At 38.4% G+C, this 14,656-nt stretch overlaps 1 protein-coding gene across 1 annotated transcript in view; it reads left to right on the forward strand.

Annotated features, from left to right (window-relative positions):
- The window catches only part of Cpe (carboxypeptidase E), a 139,703-nt gene extending 126,677 nt beyond the window's left edge, over positions 1 to 13,026 (forward strand). Inside the window, exons 6-9 of the mRNA XM_004848222.4 lie at positions 1,911 to 2,050; positions 7,642 to 7,741; positions 10,389 to 10,507; positions 11,965 to 13,026. Of these exons, the coding sequence (XP_004848279.1) occupies positions 1,911 to 2,050; positions 7,642 to 7,741; positions 10,389 to 10,507; positions 11,965 to 12,063 (458 nt within the window). The 3' untranslated portion in view covers positions 12,064 to 13,026. The remainder of the gene's footprint in view (positions 1 to 1,910; positions 2,051 to 7,641; positions 7,742 to 10,388; positions 10,508 to 11,964) is intronic.
- The last annotated feature ends 1,630 nt before the right edge of the window (positions 13,027 to 14,656 follow it).

The following is a 14,656-nucleotide window of genomic DNA, read 5'->3' on the forward strand; positions in this document are numbered from 1 at the left end:
AGATAGTATCTTTATTATTAGGTAGTCATGTTTTCCTCTAAGTAAAGCCATATTTTATTGGGTATGCTGTGACCTTTAGTGCATCTTGGTGTGCACACTTTTTCATTTTTTAAAAAGATAGGATAGACGCTCTTTGACAGATTATATGGTTTGTATGCACTACTCTAATAAGTGCTATTAGGTCAGGAAGGTTTTTACCTGTTACAGAGTTGCAAAGGATGAAGCCATGGGCAGGACCACGACTGGAGGAGGCACCTTCCTCAGTCATCAGACAGACAGCCCTCTACATCCCTCTGTCCTAACACTGACCCCACAGAGCTCTTATTTTTATAACCATGCAGACCACTACTAGTGTGGGACCATACTTGTCTCAACCAAGAATGAAAAGTGAAATGTAATGATAGTGATACATTTAAAAAAAATTCTTTGCCTAACATAAATTTTCTGTGGCCCATGTGTAAACCAGTGAGAAAGTTAGCTCAGTGGCAGCACCTGGTAATTATAGGAATTGGTTAGCTTAGTTTTGCTGCATTGTGCCTTGAGAAAAATACTCTCCCTGTTTTTTTCTGGTTTGTGTTTATTTTGCTTTGATTTATATTTTATATTTGACTAGATCAGATTTTGTTCATTTTTTCCCCCTTGTAACATGAGAAATAAGACCTATGCTCAATTTAGGATGTGGAGTAAGTCAAATATATCAGATGGGAAGGAATTTTATACCTTTGTTCATATAAAAACTTAAGTAATTCCATTGGAGTTAACTTTTGGAACAAATAGTGTATTATTTACATAATATCAAGTAAATAATATCAATATTAATAAAATACTGATGACAATGATATAGCCAGTGATTATGTCCCACAGTAATCAGCCAAAGACCTCTTTGATGGTTTTTCAGCTCTCTCTATAGTGAATAAAATCACTATCTTGATCAAGTTTTCTAGAAGCAGAGCCTGAGACAGTGATTTAGATGTTTGTAACTTTTGGGAGTTACTCTTTAGGAAAAGTTACTCTTTTAGGAAAGCCCAATAGGGAAGTGAGGGAAGCAGGGAAGGATAAAGATAGATCTGAGGACTGTTGTGGCCTCAGGCAACGTCCAGCTTCTGCCAGAGCTCCTGGGAGCCAGGCCTGAAGCATAACTCAGGCAGGTCATGTCTCCTTAAGGTAAGGAAAGCAGCTTTCGGTGGTCACCTGTCAGCCGCTGTTTTATGCTGCTGGTAAGGAATGGGACGTATAATCTCTTAACTCAGGGGGCTTCTCTCAGAAGGAGAGAGGGGGCAGTTGTGAAATCTTACCGCAGCTGGGTGTTGGGTACCAAGAGCATCCACTACTAATCTGAATCAGATTCAAGTTAAAATTGTTCTGGGTGCAGACTTTTCTGTCTGGTAAAGTTTGAAGTATTATTAACATTTCCTATGAGTGATAGCTTCTCAGTGATTATTGAATAAATATGTAGTATGTTATCAAGACTCCTGAGCTCTTAGGATTGCTTATGATACCAGTCAGAGTGAAGAATAGTGTGCCAGGTTATCTCTCTAAGTTCTTCTTTGATAGAAAGGTGCCTTTAGAGGGATGCAGTTTTCTTTAATAGGTCTGCAGGGTTTGGGACTTTCACCTTCTTGTCCCTTTTGAAGCCCGTTGCAGCAATGTGCAATGTGGATGGCTTCTGCTTTCACATCCTCTGAGAACAATGGATGAAGGTAAATCCTTGCTTAAGAACCCGGGAGAGATGGTGCTTTTAGAGTACTACTCACTCAAGTATGTTTTCTGATCCCCTGTGGTAGGTGATTTATCAAAGGCTTCACCAAATGCACCATTGTTGTGTCTTTTACTTAGCTCTGAGCAGAGTGCAGAGATATTCATATACTGCATACATGCACATATTGACTTTCCATTTGGTGCTTTGGCAGGGATGCAAGACTTCAATTACCTGAGCAGCAACTGTTTTGAGATCACGGTGGAGCTTAGCTGTGAAAAGTTCCCACCAGAAGAGACTCTGAAGAGCTACTGGGAGGATAACAAAAACTCGCTTATTAACTACCTGGAGCAGGTAAACTGTCTAGCATCAAACAAAAGATTTAAGAGCATTTAAATCTTGTACACAACAGTCCCCAAAGGGAACTCCTGTGCAGGGGAATCCATCTAAGCCCAAGTGAGGATGCCATTATTGGAAAACAGGCATCAGTTAGGCTTTCATTTGTCATAGATTTTGTGGCTCATGACCATTCACTGCCTACACTGGAACATTGTGAAGTAAGGCACAATTTTATTTTCATCTATGTATATGTCTTAGTTACTTTTTTTGTTGCTGAGACAAAATACCTGACACCCAAAGTTAAAGGAGGAAAGGTTTAATTGGCTTACAGTTTGTAGAGGTTTTAATCCATAGTCTGCTGGCTCCAAGGCAGGGTAGCATGGCAGGCAGGCATCGCAGAGGAGAATCAATTCATGGTGGGCAGAAGGTAGCAAAGCCAAGGGGCCTTAGCAGCATTTTTCTGCCCCTTTTATATTTTATCTAGGATACTGGGATTAGGGTGGTGCTAAACCAATCAGTGGACAGATTTAGTAATCACACACCCTTAATATTAGCACCCTTAATCTTAGCATTGCACCATGAATCAACCACATAATCTAGATTGAAACATCTCTGAAAACCCTACCTATGACATCTAGACATAGCCATAACAGAATATTATTCTGAGCAGGGGAAACCCTGAAAAACTCTGTCAGCCTGATCACGCTGGGCCTGTGAGATGTCTCAGGCAGTGCTTGGACAGGAGTGAGGTCAATGAGGCACCTTGGGTGCAAACTGAAGGAAGAATTCACTCTCAGGGTCATGCAAGGAGGGATCGTGCTCCTGACAGTGATTCCTGAAACTCTGCCCTGTGTGCCTCATTGTCTCGCCCTAGCCTCAGGGTTACAGCGATAGTTGACATTGACTGGGCACTTACCTTTCACAGGAATTGTTCTAACTGCCTTCCGTGTAATAATCATGTGTTTAATCCTCATGACAACAACCCTATGAGGGAAGTTATGCCACCATCATCATCTGTGAATTAAAGATGAAGAATTGGGACTTGGAGAGGTTCTACCACTTGCCTGAAGCTATTCCATCATAATTTAATGGAGGCTGTGTAGTTTTGGGGTCACTGCTACAATGCTTCTCATACATAATGCTGGACCTTGACCAGAGTCTCTTATGTTGTCCCTCCAGTGGGTCTCTATAGAATTTGGTATGTGCCTCAGAATCTGCTAAAATAGAATTCCTCACCCACTCAGATTGGCCTGCCTCTCGCTAACCTCATTCCCTCCATAGCACATAGACACTGGCATGGGCCATGGTGGTAGGAAGACCTCAAGATGCCATTCTTTGCAAGCAGTGCCTTGACCAACTTCAAGTTCCATTCTGAATGTGGCCATTTACCCCTAAAGTGCAGTAGAGTGATGTTGATCTCATGTGCCGGTGGATTGTCCAGACTCATTTGTTAAACTAATTTGGCATGAACAAATGCTGTTAAATCAAGTTAGCTATTTATACACACATACACACAACCTATTTATTTATTTATTTATTTACTTTTGGTACCTGGGATCACACTCAGGACCTTGAGTTTGCGAGGCAGGTGGCAGAACCACTGAGCTAAATCCCCAGCCCCCCAATTTATTTTTTTTAAAAATACAACTGGCTTAGGAATTCTTTTACACATGTCATATATCCATGTGATACCTTAGTACAGGGGACTGCCATGGAATAGATCTACTGATGAGTCCTGACTAAAGAACACTTCTTCTGCAGGATTTTTTCAATCAATGGATTCTTGCTGCAAATTAGCATGAAAATATCTTTCATGAACAAAAACTAAGGCTAATTTGGAATATTGGTGAGAACCTTACAGAATGTTTCCTTTTAATTATTTAAGTACAGCTGTATTTGTTCCAAGAACTAAGTTAACTGAAAAAATACATTTTTGGTTAGAGAAAGCAAGATGGGGTTATTCGTTGTGTTTCCCATTTGAATGTCAAAGAATGCCTTCCTAATATAATGCTTTACACTTTATACATTAAAAAAAATATATTGAGCTACTTTCATGTTGCAGGCACTCTCTGAAGTACTGGGAATAATGACCTCCTCCAGAAGGCTTCATGTTAGAGGGTCAGAAATGTGACTACCTAATCACAAGAGTGGTGGTAAATGCTAAAACAGGGGTAACTACAAGAAGCAATGGGTGGATACAGAAAGGTCCCTAAACCCAGTTGTGGGAGTTCAGAAAAGGCTTCTTAGAGCTGTATTTATTATAGTTGTCAATAAGGCCATCATCCCGATCAACAATTAACAAACAGGTTCAGCTGCTGCATAAGTTGTCTCAGTTCTTGAGAAAATTAGAGTGCAAAACAAAATAAAACACAAATTTGTGCCATCAGGAAAGAGCAGAACATTTGTCATATTCATGGTTCTGGGTGAGCATGCATCTTATGCATCCGGTCAAAGAAACAGGGTGAAAACAAGAGGGATGAAATTCTGCAGTCCTGTTTCAAGCCACTTGGAATGAAAATTTGCTCCGTCCACTGATTCTCATGATCGCCCTTGACTTGGCGTGGGTTTTAGGGTGTCTGCTGTTTAGGGGCAGGAAGAGTGGTATTTGTACAGAGAGCTCATGCAGCTTGCAGCACAGAATTTAGGGAATTAAAAGCCAATGTAAGATCTGTGAAGACTGAGAGAAATTCTGTGTTGGAATTGTTTCCTTCACAGTGGTGCTTAGTGATCAGTAATTGAACAGCTGGGGCTAGAGTTTAAGCATGGACTAGTTGACAACTCATGGAAAACAAGTGATTAGAAGATCTAATTCTGTAATTGGTTGAGAGGAAATCTCTTGCAGAGTTTTAAAGAGATGTTTTCGAGAACTAGAATTGTAAAGCTAATTAGAGTAAATAGTTTGCTAAGAGGAGCTTCCCATTCAACAGCTTTGGGACAGTCTAGTTCAAAATTCTCAAAAGAATTTTTCAAAGACTGGTTCATGGGCAGCTGTGTCAGGATCATCTACAGGTCTTATTTTGCCACTGAGTCTCTGAGATTCTGAAGAATCTCCATTTTAAGGAAACTTGGCGTGACACTTAAGTACACAAGAGTTTACCGGCCACTGATGTAAACAGAACTAAGCAACCGTGAAGGATCTTATGAATGCCTTCTTAGCTTTTGTTGAAATTGAAATGTCCTGAGGCCTGGAGAGAGAGATTATTACAGGAAGACTAAAGAGTAGTAAAACAGCTTCTCCAAGTCATGAGTGAAATTTGAACTTCAGTGATTCCCTTTGCAAAAACCATAAAGTGACAGCGATTCCAAATTCCTGGTTATTTATGACAGCTCATAACACTTCTATTGGGATTTATTACTACAGTGCAGTTTGTCCACTGAAAACAGAAAAGTTGGCATGTCAGAAAAAAGAATAAAGGAAAGAATAAAATTTAAAGAATAATGAAAAGAGAAAAAAGTTGCCATACTTGACAAATTGCAAATAAACATTTATTTACTTATTTGACTATTAAACTGCATACTGCAATGTAAATCCCGGTTACAAAGGCAGAGTAACTCATAACTTTTAATAGGCTGTGTTTGTGCCTAACACAGATGAACTATGTGTTTTTGAGGTATTGACTTATTTTCCAGTGTTGAGGAAATGTAAAGCTTTCCTTTCCTGAAGGTTTAAAATATTGATGATACTAGGATTACTGTGCTTCAAGATGGATAAAGTACTTGCAGGCGAATAATTCCGTTTGCAAGCTAAGATCATTCTGGATTTTGTTGAACAGTTCTCAACAAAAAATCTCAGGCCCAGTTAAGAAATTTGAAATTTGTATTTTATTCTTTGGTTTTCTGCCCGATGCCCTCTCTATGTATCTTTCTTCATTCTTCTCCTCAATTTCTTTTTCTTTCTGATCAGGAATGACTCATCTTTTCATTCAGAAAGATAACTTGTCATGTTTTCCAGTAAATAAATTTCAATCTTTCAGTTTTGGTCAGTTAGTTTATAAATAAAATTTGGAAAAATGCTAGAGATCCACTAGGTTCTAAATATATATATATATATAAAATATATAAAAATATATAATATATTATATAATATTTATATACTATATTAAATATTATAATATATATTAAATATATTAATATAATGTATTAATAATAAATATATAGAATATAAATATATATTTGGTACTGGGGATTGAACTTAGGTCCTTGTGCTTGTGCAGCAGGCAGTGAAACCACTGAGCTAAATCCCCGGCCTCTGTTCTAAATATTTTTAAGAAATGTGTTTACTCTTGGCTCACTATACTGGCTGCGATTAAAATTATCATTCTTTTTTTTTCTTTGTGATACTGGCTGTTGAACCTAGAGCTTTCACACTGAGCTACATCTGCAGGCCCCTCGCGCCTTTTAATTTTCATTTTGAGACAGGGTCTCACTAAGTTGGCAAGTAGCTCAGGCTGGGCTAGAGACTTACAGTCCTTGGGTTTCCAGACTGCTGGGATCACAGGCATGCACCATGTCAGACCATTACTTCTAACAGTAATGTTTTTACTGTTTGTGGTAAAGTTTATACATGCTATTTTTATAGGATTGTAGAATTTTTTAAATCAAAAATCAATGGAAAAATTATTGCTGATAACCAGGGGCATCTCTTTGGTAAAACATTGTATCACTGCTAAGTTTATTCTCTGATGATGAAAGGATACTTGAGATTTATTCTACTTTCAGTAAGGAAATAGTCAAGTATCATCAGTATCAAAAAATGTTCACTTTCGAAGGTCAGGTAGGGTGAGGAGCAGTATGAGTATTTGGAAGGCTGGGGCATATTGTGTTAAGTTACTGGGTTTAAGGAATTCTATTTGATATTCCAGAAGGTGTACTTTGGTAAAGACTTGGAGCTACTCTCTGTTACTTCAAATATGTATGGACTTAGATGAAGTATCTTTTAAAAATGAAGAAAAAACTCTGCTTTTGTAGCTTATACTGCAATAGTTCATGGATGTCACCACTTAATTCAGGGTATTATTCCCTGTAGCAGCTCTTCCACTTTCCTTCTAACTCAGCATCCAATTTTCAGTTACAAAGTTCACTAATCTTTCATGCCACTTATGTTCAGTCAAAATATTTCATTAATGGGTTTAGTACATAAGTAGGCACAGTATTTATCTTTCATCCAGAATGAGCCATAATATTCCTGTTAACTATGGCCATGAAAAATATGTATATCTATCTTTCATGGAACATGTATCTTTTATGAAATATATCTTTTTATGAAAGGTATATGTCTATATATCTGAATTTAAAAGAGAGAGGTCATACTGAAAGGTGCTGTAAGTAAAACTTTATGTCAGTTTTTTGGTTGTTATTTAGAATGTCCTTCAAAGTCTTCTCTTGACACAGAACAAGATATTAATTTTAAGGTTACTCCTCATTTCCCTATTTGAGAAAAAGCCAAGTAAAGAGAACACCAAAAAATACTAGCCATTTGAGCGTGTTTTGGTTCTGCAATAGTGGGCATCTGTTGCATTTTGTTAGAAAATGAAGAAATGCCTGATAAGAGACATATATTTAGGCGGTTTCTAATACGAAGACTTGGTTGTTCTTGACCTTCACAGATACACCGAGGAGTTAAAGGATTCGTTCGAGACCTGCAAGGTAACCCAATTGCCAACGCGACTATCTCCGTGGAAGGAATAGACCATGATGTCATATCTGGTGGGTCTTCTTTGCTGTGATCCGGAGGCTCTAGCATTGTGTCCAAGAGCATATTTAATTATAGTCGTAATTAAATTCTTATGCCATTTAGGAAAAACAATTGAGTGCGTCCTCTCTCCTTCCTCAATGGGCCTCAGCTGTGATCAGGCGGAGGACTCGGGGCTGCTGGTGTTGTAGCTATCGGGGTGCAGCAGGGGGCGCCCTTTCCCCGGCTTCTTGCAGGCTGTGAGGTGACGCAATTCATCTCCCTAAGGACACGTGGTGGTTTGGGCAAAGGAAAAGCGAAGCAGCGGGGACAGTGACTTTGGAGTCTGTGTTGAGAAGCAGTGCGAAAGAGCTGTGAACTGCTAGACAATAGGAGGGAGCGGAAAAAGTAGAAAAGAAAATAACTCCCGCCGGGGATTTAGCTCAGTGGTTTCGCCGCCTGCTGCGCAAGCGCAAGGTCCGGAGATCGATTCTCCGGTACCAAAAAACGAAAATAACTCCCTGCGAATTGTGTGCTCAGAAATTCTAACACGCTTCTTTTAATCCTGAAAACAAACCTGCAGTTGCTCAAGGTAGAACAGGATGTTACCGGATTGCGGTGTGACGTCATGGCGGGGCTGTCCGGGTATGAAGACCCGTTTTCATTTCTCAGCTTGGAGAACATGAGATCGTTTCCTGTAAATCTGCCAGTTCCTGTTAAACTTCTGTCCAGCCCATTTTAGTTTGTTTAACTGTCACTTATTGGGAGCTTTACCACAACAGTAATAACTTTTTCTAGCCATAAACTTTTACAATATTTTAGGCTTTATAGTGAATGAACCTTTACCTTATTTTCCAAAGCACTCTCTATCACTGTCTTTTCCTAACCTCCATATTTCTAGCTTAGATTTTTTTTTTTTACTTTAAAATTTTCCCTCTAACACTTCACTTATTCATTCATTTAACAAATATATATCAATATCCCACCAAGTGCCAGCATCCTTCCCAGCCCACACTCTAGAATCCGTGCCCAGATAAGCTCCCCTTAACCCTCAGGCACGGTGGAGCCCAGGGGCAGGAGGAAACCTGCTCTCTGTGAATCCTGCTGTGCTGTACAGATGGAGTTTTCTCTGCCTTCCATAAGGTGAAGAGTGGGGAGAAATCTAACCTAGGGAATAAGTAGGCAGAGAGAAATATTCCTGAGGTGTAGGCTCTAGGACAGTCCGGCTTAGTGAGGGCAGGTTAATGCGAAGGAGCTAGCAACACGAAGGAGGAAATCTAAGGTAGGAAGAATTAATTGTGTTGTCCTGGAAGTCTAGAAGGCTTTCAAGAGGGAGGGAGTGATAAAAAGCAAGATGAGCCTTGTGATGAATCATTGGATCTGCAATATGGAAACTCAACATAATCTATGTCAGTGGAGCGAATGGTGATGGCCATATTTGAGAGGCCCAAGAGGCAATAGGAAGAGAGCCATTGGTGATGGATAATAGTGGCAAATCTTTCCAAAAATATTGCTATCAACCACAGAAGTTAATGTAGCACCAGTGGAAAGGACATATGTGGGCTAGAAGTAGATTGGAGAATGTGGGCAGGTGGGCTTTATTTTTTTCTGATTGTATCTATTTTTTCAGTGAAATAAAATGTAAAACATTTATAGAGATAAAGATGTATTAGAGGTGTTAGTAAAAAGGAGAAAACATGAATTGTCTACTAGAACCTTTAAGATTAAAGTGTGCCCCTTCCTAGCCAGCTTTAGCATCAACCTGAGGATTGAACATACAGAATTTCAGGCCTTACCCCAGAGCTAGGGAAACAGATTTTGCATTTTACCAAGTTTCTTAGGTTATTGCTATGTACCTAAGCTTGAGAAGCCCTGATTTAGGAAAATGAGAAATTGAATGGACCAGTGAGGTGTATAAGAAAGGTATCATGAACCGTGTAAGACTGGTGTTTAGGAATTAGAGACAGAGACCACCATGGGTATGTGTTTTCTCAAACTCCTTGTAGCCACATGGAAATAGACATAGACAGTTGGAAATTATCCAAGGTTGGTGGTTTTCTAGATGTGTACGATCAAGAGAGCAAAACAAATGAGGTAAAGACATATGCATGAGCCTGGTAAGTGGTGGGCTATGGAATCTCGTCTAGGTTAGGAGGGAAGCTAGGAAAGTGAAAGAGATGGAACCATAGCTCTTCTTAAGAATTCTCAAGAGAATCATTAAAAAATGCACTCTCTAGAAGGCACTCCAGACTGAATCTTTAGAAATCTAAATTCTGATGAGGCTACCTATGGGCCATACTTTGTGAAACACTGATGTAGATTCTTAGACCACCAGGTCTTCCTCTGGCAAGAATGAAAGCGTGGTGCCAGGTGTTCTGACCCTACTGTTTAGGGACTTTATATATCTTTTCACCTGTGTTACTTGTGGCATGAGTAGAAGATCCATGTCAGAAGTCTTATTGGACAATTTAACATTAATATCTGTAAAACAGCTCTAAGAAATGAGACCTGTAGAGAAAGCTTCACACTCTCATAGAATTTCATCAAATTTCCCATGTAGGTACTTTGAAAGTAAGAACTCAAAGAAGTTGAACTGCACTATAGTGGGTATTCTTTAGATCACACAATTATGCGTTTTGCATCTGTGCCTGCAGTGTAGCTTGATGCTTTGTTTTTCTCCAGCAAAGGATGGCGACTACTGGAGACTCCTTGTACCTGGAAACTATAAACTCACAGCTTCAGCTCCAGGCTATCTGGCAATAACAAAGAAAGTGGCAGTGCCCTATAGCCCTGCCGTTGGGGTAAGTAATCATAGCGACTAAGGACTATAATAATAATCAACTCCCACCATTACCAAGTATATTTAAGTGCCATATGAAATCTTCATAATAACTCCATGAGTAGTTTCCATTATTATTACCACTTAGCAGATGGGTAAACTGAGGCCAAAGAAAGTTAAACAAGTTGCCCAATGTCTCATTGATGATTTAATACTGTGCAACATGAAGAGTTGTTATCTTTTCTCAGTTTTTGAAGAGATTTGCAATAACATTTAAAGATAATAAGTTTTTATTTGCTAACCTTGGTTTCAGTCTAAATGGGATTTTGCTGCAATTATCTTTTCATCTCTGGCACCTAGCATACATAATAAGTATTTTTAAAAATTCAATAATGCCTGAAGATAATTTTGGGCATTAGCCAAACATTTATTACAAACATAGGATGAGCTGAGCACTACGTAAAATCTATAGCTTATCTAAGTGGATACAATTAATTTTGTTCAACAAGTGATGGCAATGATAACACACTTTACTTAGGGCAAAATTTTGCTATCATCTTTGTATTACATTATTGGGACTACACACAGGGTGGTCTGTAGGATTTCTAATCAAAAGGTTCATTTGAGAAAATTTTATTGTATTTTTCTTTATGTACCTGAAGTTTGGATTACAAATGTTTGGTTTTGCAAACAAACTCTCTGGAGTTTAAAAACCGGTATTTTGATTTTAATGACAAGTGTGTGTATGTGGGCTGTATATGTATTAAAATCAGGAAGTACATTTAGGCAAACGAAAGCTGGAAAAAGTATCTCTAGGAACAGATTGGAAAAGGCCCACCCAACTATTTTGTTCTTGAGTCTTTCGTGTAACCACATTCCAAGGTAACCAAGGGTTCAGGCGGCCACATCTAGGAACTCTTAGTTGGAAATCTCTAATGGAGACTCAAGAAGGACGGGGTTGGGGGCTGCACATTCAGCTTCGCCCTATGCAGAGTGTGTGGATTCCCACAGACCTGACCCTCCTGTTTACAAGGAGTGTGGGGTGGAGTTCTGTGTACTTCTGTCAATTTCTTTAACACATTTACAGTTTCAGAAAGCAGAACCTTGCGGACTGGGACCCTAGCACACTGAACTCTGTTTTGTACTTCCACCTCGTAGGAGGAAATTCAAGGGTGAAGGAGGAGCTCATGAAATAGTCAAAGGCAGAAAATTATGTTACATCTTCTTGTGAGGGAAATAGGCAGGAGCAAGGAATTTTATTGTGCGATATCTGTTTTAAAGCTATTAGAGTGAAGCACAGTTCAAACATAATGGCTTTGAATTTAATTTTTTTGTTTATCATAAGAGATTTTTTCAGATCTACTTTAGCTCAGGTGGTTGGATTGATTTTATTCTTTAAGCCCTAACACTGTTTTCATTTTTAAGATTTGTATTTTTAAAATACAATAGTATATCTTGATTTTTTTTTTTTTGGGTCAGGTCGATTTTGAACTGGAGTCATTTTCTGAAAGGAAAGAAGAGGAGAAGGAAGAGTTAATGGAATGGTGGAAAATGATGTCTGAAACTTTAAATTTTTAAAAGGCTTCTAATTAGCTGCTTTTAATCTATCTATGTGATGTAGTATGATGTGATGTGGCCACTTTATTTTAGATTTTGTGCAGTTAGTATTTAACATTGGTTCATTTTTAATCATTTAAGTATTAATCAACATTACTTAAAATAAATAGACTCTTAGGTAAAAATATGAGAACTTGACCTATTTCATTCTCTTATATAGCATTCATTTCCCTACATATGTTACACGAAGGACTGCAGAAAAGAGCTAAGTAATCTTACCAACTTAGGCTCAAATCCAATATTCCAGGTGTTATTTGCAATATAAAATGTTTTGGGTAATTCTAGCTTTTAAAAATTAGTGAAGTTCTTTTAATGTAATTGGCTACAGTGTCATATAATGAATGCCATTGAAAAAGTCAACAGCTTATAGCGTGGCATTGTGAGCTCTCTTTTGCAAGAGTTAAATACTTCAGTATAAATTGTCATTAGCCTCTTGTGTTGATTAGCTGTATAAGCATGATCTTGATAATGCATTTTTGATGGGAAGAAAATGTACATGTTTACCAAGAGGTTTTATGAATGGAATGGAAATGACTTGCTTAATAATTACAGGGCAATAGTGTTATGTCAATCAGTTTGTTAACTCTATTTCAGAGTTCAGGGTTTACTCTTGGTTGTAGATTGGCCCAGAATTGCATTCTGAATGAATAAAGATTAAAAAAAAAAAACAACAAACACTCCATTGTGTGCATTTTAATTCTCTATGGTGTTTGGTCTGAAGTTGTGGTTTCATGTTGAAAAAAGTATTTCTGTGTTAAGGGTGTCTCATTTGTTCATTTTCTACATTTTATATGGACTGCTGTATGCCAATCAGTATGCAAACTATGTATATTGTTATGATGGATGAAAGGTTCTAAGTTCATGAATCTTCTGGGTCAATTGTGGACACAGAATTTAAATAAATGTACACACATTAATATGTAATTATGCATTGTGATGAGTAAAATGAAAGAATAAGATGTGGAGTGAAAGAATGACAAAGCAACTGAAATTAGACTGGATGAAAGGAATCAGGGAGGGTGTCTTAATGCATAGAAGCTCAGATCTAAAATATGAGTGGGTGAAACTGTGGAACTTTTGTAATAATAGACCCCTAAATGTATAATGGCATAAATACAACAGAAATGTATTTCTTGCTCAGGTACCTGTATTGGGCAGAAGACAGAAAGATGAAGTGATTTTTCTTCACAGTCTGTGACCACATTCTGGGACCCATTCTGACAGAAGATCTGCCAATGTGTACCCACATTTGCATTGGTGGCCACTGTCATTGTAACTAGTGGTAGAGGGGAACATACATGGAGCATCACGTGGGGGTATTTTTATCAGCAGGCTTGGGAATAGTATACATCATTCTGTTCACATCCAATGCCTAGGCTTGTATTCCCTGATGATTGCAAGGGATTATGGGAAATTAGTTCCTACACATCCAATGCCTAGACTTGTAGTCCCTGATGATTGCAAGGGATTCTGGAAAATTTAGTTCCTTCAGTCCACTAGGGTAGGTGAGAAGAATTTGGACTTTGGCGAACATCTAACAGTCTCCTCCAGATGAAAGGAACAAAAGGTGCAAAAGCATTGCAGCAGGAAAGAACATACAGTGGGCCCTTGACTTATGAACTCAATTCTTTTGCCAGGGCTGGTTGTAACTCAGGTTGGTCAATTGAAGGCTCAGGCTCCTCTACACAGCAAAGTCTCTCTCCTGTGTACAAGCAGATCTCAGTGTCCTTAGAGAGACACTTGCTCAGGATTTTTCAACCCCACACAGGAATGGATGTTGTAATGTTCCTTCCAGAACTCTTTAAGGGTTAAATCTATGTTTGAGACCATCGAGAAGCACAAGTGGCTGGCATTCAGGTTGTAAATGAAGACTTTGGTTGTAAGTTAAAATTAAAATTCCAGTAATAACTCAAGTTGTTTGTCTCAGGCTGGTCATAACTCGAGGATCCACTGTAGCTTGTTGGAGGACTTAAAAATAAAGAATGCCTGAAGAAGAGAGATATAAGAGGTGGGAAGTAAAGCCCAGAAAGTAGACAAGGACAGAATCCTGCAGGATCTTACAGACTGGAATTGAGGATTTAGGATTTTGTTCTTAGAATCACTGAATGTCCTTAAGCTAGGCAGTTACATGATCTAATTTATATTTTACACGTCGTTGTTGCTACTATGCAGAATATAGAGACCAGGTAGAAATCTTTTGCAGTGCTTCAAAAGGGAAGTCACTTGGGAGTAAGAAGAATCATGGGGGCAGGACTGAGCTCTGAGAACTTACAAGGTTTGCTTTGCTGGACATACTGACACACATGTGAATCCGAGCACTCTGGGAGGCTGAAGCAAGAGGACACAAGTTCAAGCCCAGCCAACTTAGTGACCTGGTGAGACCCTTTGGCAAAACATAAAATAAATATATAAAATAAATGTATAAATATAAATATAAAAATAATATACCATAAATATAAAAATACAAATATAATATATAAGTAGATAAAATAAATATAAAATAAAATATAAAATAAATATAGAATGTGCTGAGGATGTGGGTCAGCAGGAAGGC

The sequence above is a fragment of the Heterocephalus glaber genome, unplaced genomic scaffold (genome assembly GCF_053883595.1).
Source record: "Heterocephalus glaber isolate CG9 unplaced genomic scaffold, H.glaber_assembly_v1.0 deba00001461, whole genome shotgun sequence".
Taxonomy (NCBI): Eukaryota; Metazoa; Chordata; class Mammalia; order Rodentia; family Bathyergidae; genus Heterocephalus; species Heterocephalus glaber.